The sequence below is a fragment of the Apteryx mantelli genome, chromosome 4, assembly GCF_036417845.1.
Source record: "Apteryx mantelli isolate bAptMan1 chromosome 4, bAptMan1.hap1, whole genome shotgun sequence".
In the NCBI taxonomy this organism is placed as follows: domain Eukaryota; kingdom Metazoa; phylum Chordata; class Aves; order Apterygiformes; family Apterygidae; genus Apteryx; species Apteryx mantelli.
This window is the reverse complement of record NC_089981.1, coordinates 19,063,285-19,077,836: the sequence shown is the minus strand read 5'-3', so window position 1 is coordinate 19,077,836 and position 14,552 is coordinate 19,063,285. Positions and strand designations below refer to the sequence as shown.

General features: G+C 56.8%; 1 protein-coding gene across 4 annotated transcripts; it reads left to right on the top strand.

The window, feature by feature from the left end:
* The first annotated feature begins 321 nt into the window (after positions 1 to 321).
* FNBP4 (formin binding protein 4) lies at positions 322 to 14,438 on the top strand. Of its 4 annotated transcripts, none has more exons than XM_067295852.1 (17): positions 322 to 457; positions 687 to 773; positions 2,298 to 2,434; positions 2,674 to 2,863; positions 3,208 to 3,355; positions 3,462 to 3,582; positions 3,873 to 4,211; positions 4,653 to 4,863; positions 7,049 to 7,167; positions 9,826 to 9,930; positions 10,224 to 10,357; positions 10,682 to 10,779; positions 11,333 to 11,511; positions 12,113 to 12,343; positions 12,733 to 13,248; positions 13,589 to 13,746; positions 14,263 to 14,438. In XM_067295852.1, the coding sequence occupies exons 1-17, from the start codon at positions 322 to 324 to the stop codon at positions 14,351 to 14,353; spliced, it is 3,000 nt and encodes a 999-aa protein (XP_067151953.1). In that variant the 3' UTR covers positions 14,354 to 14,438. The 4 variants fall into 4 exon arrangements, with proteins under 4 accessions (XP_067151953.1, XP_067151952.1, XP_067151955.1 ...); XM_067295851.1 differs by having other exon boundaries at positions 3,459 to 3,582; XM_067295854.1 differs by lacking the exon at positions 10,682 to 10,779 and having other exon boundaries at positions 12,030 to 12,343.
* Positions 14,439 to 14,552: the final 114 nt, after the last annotated feature.

The following is a 14,552-nucleotide window of genomic DNA, read 5'->3' as shown; positions in this document are numbered from 1 at the left end:
CATAGGGCCGAGGGGCAGGTCCGGGCTATAGGCCCAAGGGCAGGATGCAGCTATAGGTCCTAGGGGCAGGTCCGGGCTATAGGCCTAAGGGCAGCCCCCCCTCCCCCCAAACGCTCAAGGGCAGCCTCGCGCCGCCCCCCCACCCCACCCCGCGGGCGCGCGCGCGCAGGCGCAGACCCGCCGCCGCGCCGTTCCCCCACCCCGCGGGCGCGCGCAGGCGCAGACCCGCCGCCGCGCCGTTCCCCCCCCGCCCCGCGGGCGCGCGCAGGCGCAGGCGCAGACCCGCCGCCGCCGCGCGCCGCACCCGCTGCCGCCGCCGCCATGGGGAAGAAGTCTCGCGCCGCGCCGGGCCGCCGGCCCATCCTGCAGCTGTCGCCGCCGGGCCCGCGCCCCGGCGGCCGCGACGAGGCGGCGGCGGCGCCGCCGGCTGAGGGAGCCGAGTCGGGCTCCGAGCCGGGTACGGCCGCGGCGGGGAAGCGGAGGGGGAGGGGGCGCTTTGTTGGCGGGGCGCGGCCTAGCGGCGCCGGGGCCTGGTGGCGGCCTGGCGACGGCGCCGCGGCCGCGTAGTAGCCCCGGGGTGGCGGGTGAGACCGCCTGGGCCCGGGGACGGGGGGGGGGGCGTCCCGCGGCCTGCGGGCGCGGCCCGTCGGCGCGGCCCGTTTAACGGCCGCTCTCTCTCCTCGCAGACGAGCCCGAGGTGGTGGCGGAGCCCCAGCCCCCCCGCAGCGCTCCCAACCCGCCGCCCGCCGGCCCCGCCGCCGTCAAGCCCACAGGTACGGCCCCGAGGCGGGTGGGGGTGCACCCGCCCCCCGCCCTTTGGGGAGGGGTGTCTCCGGGGAAGTGTAGGGGGGGGAAGGTGTTTGCCGCCCTCAGCGGCTCGGGGCGAGGGGGATGGTTCCCTCCTTCTCCCCCAAGCGTTTTGAGGGGCGGTATTTTCCGTTCCTTTTAACGTATTTTTTAAGGGGAGGGGGAGAATCCGCCTTCCCCCAAATTGGGGGGCGAGGAGGAATTTTTTTCCCCCCTCTTAAGTGCTTCTTGCGGGGGGGGGGCGATTGCCCCCCAAAAGTGTGTTTTTTGTTGGTTTTATTTTTTTTTTTCGGGAGGTGCGATTGCCTCCTTTTAGTGTGCTTTGGGGGGGGCACGTGATTTCTGCCCATTAAGTGGTTTTTTTTGTGTGGGGGGTTGCATTTGCCACTCCTGAAGTGTGTTTTGGGGGAGTGGAGAGAATGCACCCCTTAAGTCTTCCTCCTTTTTGGAGAAGGAGATGTGACCCTCCCCTCAAGTATTTTGTTGGAAGGAGGGGGACACCGTCTCTCCCTCCAACAGTATTTTTTTTTTGTTAATATTATTTCCTGGGTGGAGAGATTGGCTTTTCTCTGTTAGTGTTTCCTTTTGAGGTGGGAGGGGAGCTGTTTTTTTTCCTTTTAGTGTTTTTTTTTATTTTTCTGTGGAGGAGGGAGGATGATTTTCCCCCCAACTTTTGGGATGCGTTGAGTGTTTTTTCTCCTCCGGTCTGGTGGATGGGAGGGCTGGGATGGCTCCCCCCACCCCAGTGATTTTTTTAGGGTGGAGGAGGAGGATGCTCTCCCACCCCAGTGGTTTGCTGGAGGGGGCAAAAGTCCCCGCAGTGTTTTTTAAGAGGTGCAGGAGGTGTTTTTCTCTGCTGCGTTTTTGCGTAGGGGGCAGCCCGTTTCGCCCTGCGAAGGTTAGGGCTGCCGGCCCTGAGCGGAAGGGGGACGGGTTTTGCGGGGGGGGGGAGCGGTTCTGGGGCGGCTCTGGCTGGATGTGCGTAGCAGGAAGGATGCGCCTGCGCCGCCTCCCAACCGCACTGGGCCCTGCGCGGCCTGGCTTCGCTCCGTGATGGCGACGTGCCGCTCTGGCTGCGCGGTTCACTCCTCCTTGTGTCACGAAGGGGCTGGCTCCCTCCTCGTTTGCTTCGCGGAATTAGCAGGGATGGAGAATCCAGCCAAGCGGCTGCTTGGATCCGTTTCTGTTCTGCAGCAGGATGAGCCCTGATCTCCGCGTACATCCAGGGGGAGCTCGCAATTAATGGCTTGGAGGCAGAATGTGCTGAGCAGATGCACAGACGTGTACACAGAGCTCTTTGCTTTAGATTCACTTTATTTTTTTTAATCTCTGTTCCCTTGCATGCTCCCTTTGAGCTTTTTCTAGTTGGACGCATACAGATTTCTTGCCTCGCCCAGAAAACCGTGATAGCCAGACGCTGAACTGCTTCGACCTTCCTTTTCACAAAATACTCCTATCACAGCCTATCGCTCTCCTCTTCCCCCTACCAGGAGGCTTGTGTTTGCTTGGCGCGTACGCAGACAGCGACGATGAGGAGGGTGAGACCCCTGAGAAATCTGCACATTCCACAGACGCGAATGGAAGTAATTCAACGGACATTGACAGCACGCTGGCAAACTTCCTGGCGGTTAGTGAGGCTTGTTTGTGGCTCTGCAGAGGGCTGAGGGCAGTGGGGAGGGGAGTTTTCTCCACGTGAAGAAACTGCGTCACAGGGGAAGGAAGGGTGTTGTAGATAAAAAGGGTGGTTTCACGGTCCTGGACATTGTCCTCTGCCTGTTGGTAAGCGCTTTGGTTGTCCCGTTACCCAGACAGCCTGTTTTCTTCTCTGGGATTTCAACTCATGTTGTGATGTTCGTGTTTTTAAAGGAGATCGATGCCATCACAGCTCCTCCGCAGCCTGCTGAGTCCACAGCTGCAGCCTCCGCTCCGCCTCCCACGCCTCCACGCCCCGAGCCCAAGGAGTCCGGCTCGGGTCACTCGTCAACCACCGCCAACGGCACAGGCTCCGCTCAGGCCCCAGAGTGGCAGTATGACACCCAGTGCTCGCTGGCAGGAGGTGAGCACGTCTCTAGGCCCTCAGTGCCAGGGCTGTGGGCATCCCCTGCCGCGCCCGCCCTGGGGGACTGCTCTCCCCCGCCTCGTTTGCCTACGGATACCCCTAGCAACGTGATTTTTAGGGAGGGTGTTTCGCTGTGGGCCCCAAGGGCGACGTTTTGGGTGACCAGCACATGGCAGGGGTTCCTGCCCACTAAAGGGAAGTGAGGGCAGGCAACAAGTGACTGATGGCAGGGGAGGGCACGAGGTGACAACTGCCTGGGGACTGGTGTCAGAGCTGACTGGCACCGAGATGCATCCTCTGCGCATCCGGCGGCTGAGAGCCGTTCTTTGTTTCCCCGCCAGTGGGAGTGGAGATGGGTGACTGGCAGGAAGTGTGGGACGAGAACACCGGCTGTTACTATTACTGGAACACGCAGAGCAACGAGGTGACCTGGGAGCTGCCGCAGTATCTCGCGACGCAGGTTCAGGGTCTGCAGCACTATCAGCACAGGTAAGAGTCACCCAGGCCTGCAGCGCTGGGCCCGTCAGCAGCGAGGGGAGGCAAAGGGGACTTGTCCCTGGGCCAGCCCTTCACTCCCTCTCCTCTTCCTCAGCAGCACAGTGGCAGGTGCCAACGGGAGTTTCGTAGTGGCTACGGACCTGTACCCCCAGGAGAAGGGGGTCGCTACAGGCGGCGTGGGCCGTGGGGCCAGCCTTACCAAGCGAGAGGTGAAGAAGGTCAGTCAGACGATCCAAGCACCGGGTGGTTGTCGCCGCGAGGCCTGTACACGTGCTCTTTTTGGTTTCCTCGGTCGTGGGTGGGTCGGGCTGCTCCAGTGAGAGCATTTGCGCGCTGCAGAGGGACCCCAGGTACCCTGTGGGCGTGGGGCTGCTCAGGCTCCTTCCGCTGTGGGCTGGGGCCTCCTTTGCTGCTTGGGGAAGATCTCGCTTTGGGGTTGGCTGGTGGGGAGCAGTGCTGCTGCTGCTGTCAGCCCACGCAGTGCTTTGTTCCTGTGTGCACCCCGCAGGAAGTGAATGAAGGCGTGCAAGCCCTCTCCAACAGCGAGGAGGAGAAGAAAGGGGTGGCCGCATCCCTCCTGGCACCCCTCCTGCCTGACGTGGTGAAGGAGGAAGAGGAACGCTGGAGAAGAAAGGTGATCTGCAAAGAGGAAGTTGAGCCACCCCCAGAAGAGGAAGCAAAAGCAGAAGAAGTGGTGGCTGCCCCCGAAGAGCCGGAGCCTTGCAGGGATCCTCTGGAAGACACGCTGCAGGAGGATCTGTGTAGTGTGGTGCAGTCAGGGGAGAGTGGTGAGGAAGAAGAGGAGCAAGACACCCTTGAGCTGGAGATGGTGCTAGAGAGAAAGAAGGTAAGGGGGAGGCTTTTGTCACAGAAATAAGGCCGTGGCTGCAGTGAAAGACTAGCGGTAGTGACTCTTAGGGAAGGTGAGGAGGAGTGTGCCTTGTTAGAAATAAACCAGAAGGAAAATATGTTTGCGGTTCTCTCATGGCTCCTCTGAGAGAGACTCCGCTATTCCTATGCGAGTCCTCGACTGGCGTTGAGCTCCTAATGGAGCTGGGAGCTGATCCACCGCTTCCTCACATGGATGCTCTGCTGGCAAAGAGAGGAGCCATTAGTGAACTCTTGCTCTGTCTTTGCTGTTATTACCACGGTGTCCTGATTACAGCAGCTATTAACGTCTGTTCTTCTTTCGTATGCGTCTCCTCTACCTCTCGCAAGTCACCGTGGCTGCTGTTCTGGGTTGGGTCAGGTCCCTGGAGGTGCCGCTCACCATCTTGTCTCTTCACAGGCAGAACTGCGTGCCTTGGAGGAGGGAGATGGCAGTGTTTCGGGCTCCAGCCCGCTCTCCGATGGGAGCCAGTCAGCCTCACAGGATGTAACCCGCAGACTGGCCTCCAAGCGAGGGAAATGGAAACTGTTTGTTGGAGCTGCCAGCCCAGAGTCTACTAGTCGAGGCTCCAGCAAAACGGGCCGAGAGAGCCCGGAAGTTGGAGAAGCAGGTAATTTGAACAGCTCCCTTTGGAGGGAGGAGCTGGCATTTTGAAAGTCTGCAGCCCTCTCCCACCAGGGTATCTTTTACCCGCTATTGGCTGAAGATGCAGCTCGCGTGGGACACGTGAAGTCTCACCCTACGTGTGGAGAGGTCAGGGTATGGTAGATGAGGTATCTGTGTAGAGCAGGGCCAGGCCTGAAGGTGTGGCTTCCACCGCTGTCGCAGCGGAGTGCACAAGTGGGCAGTTGACAGTCTGTCAGGCTCAGGATGGTGCTGGGGATAAGATGATGCTCTTCCACATTCTCTCCTTTATCCAATGATTAAGGAAAATTAGGAGAGTGCCCATATTCAACGCTATCGGAAAAAGCAATACGGAAGTGTAATGGCTGCTTCACGCCCTGTTGCCTTCCGCTTTCCTCCTGAAGTTATAAAGCCTGACCGCGATATATCAAGAACTGTTACCTTCCTCTTTTGAAGTTGACTGGTAACAGCTTCCAAATTTCGGACAGTTGATCTGTTCCTTGAGAGCCAGTCCACCTATTCTCTTCTTTGGGAATAAAAAGCATTAGGCAGGACTGCGCTGTGAGAAAGATCCGATTCATAAAAGGATTGTTCTTATTTCAGATGTGTGTTGGATTTAACGCTTCCTTGAGCAGCGGCTCCCCTTATGCCGGCACATGCAGCGTTATTTATGCCTGTGGGACTTGCTCCCGTGTCCGTTAGCTCTCTGGCCTTCTGTACTGGTGTGAGCAATACAGCCGCTTTCTTTTAGAAAGCTTGGTCAAATGGATGTTAACAGCTCGGCTGATGTTGCCCAGCATCATGTAAATCTACTGTCTTGGGAAGTTGTGTGATTGCTGATGATACGCTTGAATGCTGTTCGTGCCTCGCTGACTCTCGTGGCTGTTAATTTGTACCAGCCCTCCAGTCCTCCCCAGTTAGTGGTGGTTGGGGCTGAACAGAGCAGTCCTGCGCTAGACCAGTCCGCCCGTAAGTATGCAAGCCCAGCTGCTCCAGAGTTGCTGTCCCCAACGTGCTGCCCTCCGCTGCGTCCAAGGGGTTGGCACGTGCCCGGCAGCCCTGCGACTCCCAGCCGTGCCATTCCCTCTCGGCACGGGATGCAGGCCAGCTGTCTGTCTCGTAGCAAAGAAAACTTGCCGAATGAGCCATCTGCTTTTCCCAGAGAAAATACAGTACGAAAATGCCCTCGGCCCGTACCGGTCCGTATCCTGCTGAACCGGGAGATGGTGCCAGTCCTAGGCAGGGGGTGCTATGGGAGCATGGCTCTTGTGTGAGTATGCTTCAGAGACGTGAACTGGAACCGCACAGCAAAGTCGTTTGTTCAGGGTAGAGGGTTTTGCTGGAGGCTTTTCTGATGTCTTGCACCTTGCGAGCCTGTCGGCAGAGTGTGCTTGGAGCCGACTCTTAAATAGTAATGCTGTTTTCTCATTTACCGACACCTGGGGAAAAAATAAGCTGTTATTTTAAAATAATAACCTGTTTAAAGTTGGGTGTGCACCCTGCTATTCCGTGGTAATTGAGAGAATTGTTCTGCCCTTGAAACCTAAGACATACCAGGACTGTGGGGTTTGGGGGTTTGGTTTGGTTTTGTTTTCTCCCCCCCCCCCCCCCCAAGGTTTTTGGTGGAAATCTCTAACAAAACTTTCCGCTTCCCTCCCAGGACTTTGTCGCTTGGAAAGGTAACTAGCTGCCACTAACCCATGATGTGGCTCAAAAGAAAACCTTAATATCTGAACATCTTTTGGGGCGCTCTCTGGTCTCTTCAGTCTTCTGAGCTGACAACTCATCTCAGCTTATTTAATACTTTAATCCTTTTTCCTGGAAAAGTGCTGAACTGCAGGAGTTCGATGAAGACCTGCCTGGCAGTTTGCTGTCTGTCTGCTGCTTTTAACTTCCACGCTTCAGTCTGTTCCTCTTTCCTGTCCTTGTGTTGTAGTGTCTGTAATTCACCGTTTTCTGTGATGTCCTTCTGGGAGGAGCCTGACCATCTGCAATACAGGGGTGTGCGACCCTCTCTCCTTTTAAACTCGGCCTTTTGTCATCAGCTCCTGTAGGAAGGAGACTCCCTAGCACGGCTGTCTTGGGCTCACCGTTAACAGCAGCGTGCAGAGAGCGGGCAGCGCCGTGGCAGCGGTGGGAAAAGGGCTCACCCGTTGTTTCTTCTCCTGCAGCGGCGAGCACAGAAGCAGCCGATGAGAATTCGGAAAAAGAGGCAGAGCCTGAGGAGCCCCAGGAGAAAGCAAAAACGCAAGGGGCACCAAAATTAGAAGAGGAGGAGCAGGACTTAAAGGTATGGAGATGCAGAGGTGTGCGCCGGTGAGATTTGTTCCAGCGTGCGTACGAGAGAATGGCTGGGCGCTCGGTTGTTCCCTGAAGCTGTGACCAGGGTGCTTTCACCACAGCTCCTGGGCTCTCCCCAGCCCCCGTGGCGCTTGCCATGCCGCAGTCAGCGCTGAGGGGTGTTCTCACTGCCTCGGCCGCCTCTGCCCGGGGTACACGAGCTACCTGGGACGCTTGAGCAGCCGTTTTTTTAGGCTGTGGGTTTTGACCCAGCCTGTGCAGGGGTAACTTTGCCTGCCTTCCACGCTGCTGGCACAACAGCATTATAGTCTGGGCTGAAAGGGATGGTGGGGGCAGCCCTGGACCTCTGAACCCAGCTTTACTGCAAGAACAGCTTGTCTGGCCGCAGTTCCCTTAGTGCTGGCTTTGCCCTGTGAAGGAATGGCTGGGCTGGATTGGGCCAGGATCTCTTTAGCCCAGTATCCTGTCGCCAGCAGAAGCCAGCAGCAAAGGCTTGAAGGGGGAAGGGGGAGGAACAGGGCAAAGAATGACCCCTAGGTCATCTTATGAGAGAGAGAGAGAGAGAGAGCAAATGCTTTTGTTTTGACTTTCTTCCTACTATTAATGATATTACAGTCCTTCCTCAGGTGCCATTTAGTCATCCTGTTTCCAGACTGAAGAATCCGAGTCTGTAGCCTCTCTGTGTCTGGAGGCTGTTGATATTTGTCATTCTTCCTGTACCTTGGCATCACTTTTTGAGGCAAGAGTGGCCAGAAACTGGCTGTTGGATGCAAGCTGTGAATGCTCTAAGGATTTTTGCAGCGTTGTTCCGATGTTTTCTCTTCTGCTCTCTTCGAAGGCCTGGTTTGCTTTTTTGATGGCGGCTGAATGATTCCCAGGGCCCCTCCTTGAGCTGTAGAGTTCACTCAGAGCCTGCTGCTGTGTGTGTGTGTCGTTAAGCAGGGTGCGAGGGGAAATCTTTCTATCTGTCCCTATCAGCCTGTACTCTGTATTTCGCAGTCGCTCGTTACCATGACATCTTCTGCGGCATCGAATTTGACTTCTGAGTAATTTTGCTTCATTAGTAGATGTTGCCGCCTCCCTTTGCCAGATGCTTCACGTATGGAGAATAGCTCATGGTAGAGACCCAGGGGAAGTCGTCTTCCATTGTGAAAACTGACTATTAGTCCTACCCTCGCTTCCCATCATTTAATCATTTTTTGAGTGTCCTTTCCTCATCGCAAGTTCAGCCTCTGTCTCCCAAAAAAACCCACTCTAATATTAGAGTTTTGAGACATGATTTCCCTGCACGTAACTTGCAAGCCTCTCCAAGTGTAGTATGTACACAAGTCTGTGCTGTTTTTTCAATTGAAAAAAAAAAAAGAAAAGAATTGCCAGCTGAAAGAATCGTGCTCGCTGGCTTGCTGTGGCCCAGATTTCTTCTGAAAGCCTTTAAAAACCTCTGGTACTAGAGGTCCTCTCTATGATGGACTGTATGCTGTAACGCATGCAAGATTCCCCTGGGGCTGTTGTATGAATGCCCATCTGCCCTGGTAATTTCTATTTGCCGTATTGGTTTGGGCTAATATCTCTTCTGCCAGCTCGTTTGTTTGTAGGAGGTTCTCCGGTTCTCCTGTGCTATGAAATGACCCGCTAGTGCGGGATCTTTCCTAGCTTCTCTGTAGCAGTGTTGATGCAGAGAACTCATTTTGCTGTCTCGGGCTTCTCTAGCACTGCTCGTCTGTCTGGCCCATCCCTGTCCCTGGGGATGGATGCTACGCTGTTGGCCTTTGGGGCCTTCCGGAGTCTCTTTTGAAGAAGGAAAAAGAAATGTTTTCAGAGCCCTGCTTAAAGGAATCTTTATCCCACTTGTGGGCATCTCTCTGTTTCTGCTTTTAATTGTTTTCTGGCTTGTATTTGCTTTTATGCAATTCCCCTCAGTCAGTCATGTCGCAGTGCAATGCTTAACTTGGATTTTTTCACTCCTGCAAGGATGTTGGATTTGAGTAACCGTAATCACTATAGGCTGGTCTGAATCTTAAAATAGATACTGTCCTTTACTTGGGAGTAAATCCAGTGTTGTTGCTTCTCTTGCGCGCTTTCCAGCTAGTTGTGCTGGAAAGTGGTGATTTTAAGAAGTCTGAAAATACAGCCTGGCCCGTTTCCCTTTGGGAGATGGTTGAAGTATTTTATTTAACATTTTCTGCCCCCGTGATTGCTGTGCTATGACTTCACGGCTGGGGTGCTAAAGTGGACTGAGTCTGTCATCTCCTTTGGCTGGTTCGGAGTGGTAACTGCCAAGAAGCTGTGGGGGCTGTGGCTGGGTGTGAGGAAAGGTGGGTGCGAAGGAATGGGATTTGCTGGCGCCTCTGCAGGCATCTCCGACTACTGGAGTCAGAGGAGGTCTTGTGTCCTGCCACCCCGCACAGACCCCGTTGCTGGGGGTGCAGGAGGCAGCGGGGCTTAAAGGAGGGGGTAACTGGGGAAGGAGAAGTTCAAGGTTGCGCTTGCTAGTCCTCTTTCTTCCTGCCTGCGCAGGCCGAAGGGCTGTAGGCAGTCCGAACTCCCGTTTGCCTGGAGTGACCTCGAGCCACAGGGCTGCAGTGGGTGCAGCAGCCTTGTATGCTCTCCGAGAGCAGCTCTTTACTCTTCCTTTTCTCCTTGGCAGTTTCAAATCGGAGAGCTGGCAAATACTCTGACTAGTAAATTGGAGTTCCTGGGCATCAACAGACAATCCATCTCCAACTTCCACATGTTGCTGTTGCAGACGGAGGTAACAAGGCCTTCTGTTTTGAAGGGGATCCAAACACTGTCCACCGCCCAAGCACCAAGCAGTGGGGGCCGCTGCTACATGAACCTTGTAGCTTCGGGCGGTAGAGCGCCGTGTACGTGCCTCCTGCGAGGCCCTTACTCCATGGTGGGGAGAGCATGGCTTTGCCTGGAAGTGGTGTCTTCCTTCTGGCCCCCTCGGTCCTGTGCCATAAGGGCCCCTCCTTGACCGCAAGTCCTGTCCCGAAAGCCTCTGGCACCCTGTCTCAATGGCTTCCCCTACTTCTTGCCCTCTAGACCCGCATTGCTGACTGGCGAGAAGGTGCTCTCAATGGAAACTACCTCAAACGCAAACTTCAAGACGCAGCCGAACAGCTAAAACAATACGAAATAAACGCCACCCCTAAAGGCTGGTCCTGCCACTGGGACAGGTACGCGCTCTCCTACCTTTCTCACCTTTCATCTTTGACATCTCAGACATGATTTGTGAACATCAACACCTGACGACGTGGCGCCATCCCTCTCGGAGACTGAGAGCAGCTTCCGTTAGCTGTGCTGGGCAGGCAGAGAAACTTCCGGCGCTTACAGAGTTTGGGCCAGCCACCAAATTGGAGAATCCAAAGTGATTGCTCAGTGTTTTGAGACGGATCGGATTCACTGATTGGACAGAGCTGGTTTTTACTCTCGCGAGTGTAAAGCGCTGTGGAGGGCGGGCCTGGGGGGTCGCGCATGCGAGAGCTCTGTGAACTTTGCAGGATCTCTGGATCACCTCTTCTGACCAACAGCACTGACAAAGGACAAACTTCAACTCATCGACGGAACGAAGAACAAGATTTCTCTCTCCTGCCAGCAGGTCAGACCCAAACATTTCTTTTTCTATTTGGCTTTCTTGATTAATTTTTCCTTATTTGAAATCTTTGCTCTTTTGTTTTTCAGCTCCCAGATCCGCTCCCTCTCTCTAGCATTCACTGTATGTTTGACACCAAGAGTTTCATAAATGCGACCTCCACGCACCACGGGGTGGGGGGGCAGCCACTTCTCTAAACTGGGCTGTTCCCCGATACCTCTTCTGGAGGGTGACTTTAAGCCAAGGCAGTGGCTGAAAGTCCCAATGCTAGCGAGACCTCGCTCTGCTGCACATTGGCCTGCTTTCTCGGCCCTCCTCTCTCTTGGAGCGGGGGGCTCAGGGCTATATTCACAGAGCCAGCAATGCAAATAGCTTTGAGCGAACCGGCTCGGGCCTCTCCTGCCTCTGTCCTCAAAGTTGTTTGTTGCGTTTGTGAATGGCAGCCCTGCTGCAGAGGGTCTTCCCTGCGAGAGCGCATCGCTGTCGCGGGCAGGCCTGCCTCAACGTGTCATTTAAGGGGGAGGGAATGTAAAGCCTCGTTTTCTTTCTTGTGATTTAGGGAGCATAGACGCTATTTCTATGTTAACGAGCACTCAGGAGAGTCGCAGTGGGAGTTCCCCGACGGGGAGGACGAAGAGGAAGGACAGCAGACCACCGACAGAAAAGCCGACGGTCCTCCTAAACCACCTCCCAAAGAAAAAGGAGAGCACGCCGGGGACTCATCAGAGCGCTCCGCAGGTACAGCACGGCGGGGGGCTACCAAGGGTGGGAGCAAGAGCGGTCAGCAGATTGCTGCTGTGGTTTGAGCGTCCTGGCCCAGAAGCAGGTCCCTTTCTGTGCCGTGCTCCCCGCAGGCGCGCAGCCGGGTTGCTGTGGCACTTCATGGCCCTGCTGAGCTCACTGGAGCTTAGAGCCGTACACGGTGGTACTTGACTCTCTTGCCCAGGCATCTAGCAGTAGCTTTAGAGAAGCTGGGACAAATGCTGCTCCGGTGGCTGAAGCGTCCCTATCGGTTTTAGTCGCCTGGGGTTCCAGCAGTGCTCGGGAAGGTGGGGTGCAGCAGCTCAAATTGAGGTCGGAGAGCCTGCGGCCTGATCTCTGCAACCCGATTCCCAGGCAGGGCTCTGGAAGGGAGGCAGCGAGTGCCTGCGCTGGGTAGCTGCCCCTGAGCGAAGGCAGCGGCGGCGGCTGGGGAGCGGTGGGCAGCGCGGTCAGTAGCGTGGGTTTTCAAGCCTGTGTCAATATGTATTCTTCAGGCTCCCTTTGTAAAGAATCCTTCTCAGGCCAAGTTCCTGCTACGTCTCTCATGCCGCTCACTCCATTTTGGACTCTGCTTCAGTCCTCTGTCCCGGTACTCCAACCTCCTTTGCCTTTGGAAATGCCTCCGCCGCCTCCGCCTCCACCAGATTCGCCCCCACCACCGCCACCGCCACCACCGCCTCCTGGAGAAGACGGAGAGATCCAGGAAGTGGAGATGGAAGACGAGGGGGGCGAGGAGCCACCCGCCCCGGGAACGGAAGAAGATGCTCCCCTGAAGCCTCTCCTCCGCCCAGCTGTCAGCACTGGCCAGGTGAGCGGCAGTTATGGCAACTGGGGAAAGGCTGGGCTTGGCCAGTGTCTCTCCGTGACCAGGAGCGCAGCCCTGTGTCCCACTGTCCCGCACGCTGGTCCTGCTGCGGCAGGGCTCCTTTCCCAACCCCACGTGGCACATGTGCCTGATCACAGAGCGTGTGACCCACAAAGCACTTTGGGGATGGGGAAACGGGGGGAGAGCGTGAGCCTAGGGAGAAGGGGCAGCAAAGGGAATGTGTAGAGAATGAGATGGAGCTGCTGGCGTAGCAGAGCAGCAAAGCCCCTGGCTCAGAGGGCCTGCTTGGGCACTGCCGCTGTTTCGGTCCCATTCGGCCAGGCCTTGGGGCTTCTTGACCCAGCTCTCACCATCGGTGTTCCTCCTTCCAGGGTGCTGTTGAATCTAGCCCTGCCCCTCTGCTCTCCACCAAGTCTCAGAAGAGGAAAGCCACGGAGATGAGCCCGGGCTTGATGCAGCGAACAGCCACCATTGGCAGCTGCCCTGTCATCTACAGCCAGCCCCTCATGGCTGCCAGCAAGTATCAGCCTTCAGCTGTGCCCCTCAGCTCCCTGAGGCCACGCCAGCGGCTGCAAGGCGAGATCCAAGGCCGCGCCAACCTCCGCATCGCTCCGGGGCATGCAGGCCCTCAGCCCGCAGCACTGGGCCTACAGTCCGGCTACTTGGGAGTGACGGCAACTGCTGCACCTTCTGTCATGAGCTATTCGGAGTGTGCCATGCCTGTCGGGCTTGCTGCTGCCACCGTGCAGCCGGCCCCCGCGCGAGGAGCCCTGCCTGCTGCCAGCGCTGCGGAGCAGCCGCCTCCCCCACCTCCGCCGCAGCCACCGCCGCCTCCCGCCCCCAAGGCGCTGCCACCGGAGAAACCAAGGAAGGGGCGGAAGGACAAGGTAGGACTGTGCTCTGGTGTCTGGCCACGGGGAGGACAGGCTGGGGTGGGTGGACCGCTGCCGTTGCGGGGCTGGAAACCAGGACATTAGGGTCCTGTCCCTGCCTCCAGGGCCTTGGGATCCGTAGCTCTGCCTTGAAGCAGCGGCTTGTTCCCTGTGCCTGGCAGCTGTGGCAGCAGAAGGAAGGGATGTCCTGGGGCAGCTCTGCGCTCTTCCCTTGCCAGTGTGCAGGGCCACCCTTCTGCTGGGAGTAGCTATAGCTCAGCACCCTCTAGAGTCTCCAAGATCCCTCTCCTCTTTTCACCCGCCCTAACTGTGGCCTATTGAATTCCTGGCACAGGGCAAGAAGGGTAAAACGAAGATGCCATCTCTGGTGAAGAAGTGGCAGAGCATCCAGCGGGAGCTGGACGAGGAGGAGAACTCCAGCTCCAGCGAGGAGGACCGGGAGACAACTGCGCAGAGGCGCATTGAGGAGTGGAAGCAGCAGCAGCTGCTGAGGTATGGACATGTGTGGACTTGGGAGGCTGTCCGGGAGCCAGCAGCCCTTCTTGCTGCTGCTCTGACGCTGCCCGGCTCAACAGTGACGAAATGCTGCCTGCCCCAGCCAGAAACGGCTGAGGCACCTTGGCAGGAACTTCCCTGAGGAGCCCGTACTCTGCAAGGAGCAGGGCAGGTTCCCCTGCTGTGGTGCCTCAGGGCACTGGCTCCTGGTGATCCCCATCCCTCAGGCCCCAGGGGACATCAAAGACACTGCTAAACACATACTGCTAGGGTCCTGTCCCCAAAGAGACATTAGTCCTTCCACGGTTACCCGCCTGCCACGGGGCTGCTTTGTGAGGGAGAAACTCCTCGATGGGGCTTCTCTTGGGCAGGACCGTTTCCTCGCTCCCGGTATGGAAGGAGGAGTGGGTGTTTGGGTGTCCAGCTGTGGGGGAGATGAGGGAGGCTGGGTGACAGGCAGTAGCAAGTGTCACCTTGCACCTCCTGGGCTCTAACCCTGCTTTGTCTCTGCAGTGGCATGGCAGAGAGGAACGCCAACTTCGAGGCACTGCCGGAAGACTGGCGAGCGCGGCTGAAGCGGAGGAAAACCACTTCAAGCACATGAGGCGCGTGGCACTATTTTTTACAGATGTACAGTTTAGAGCCCTTTACGACTTGACCGTTGTCCAATAAATTGTAGCAGTTTGGGACGTGCTGTCTTGATTGAAGGGGTGAATAACACAAGCCCTCTGGATCCTTTCCCAGCTCGGCTCTGGGACTGCCCCGTCCCATCCTGCTCCACCTCCCTGCTGCTGTTGTTGCGC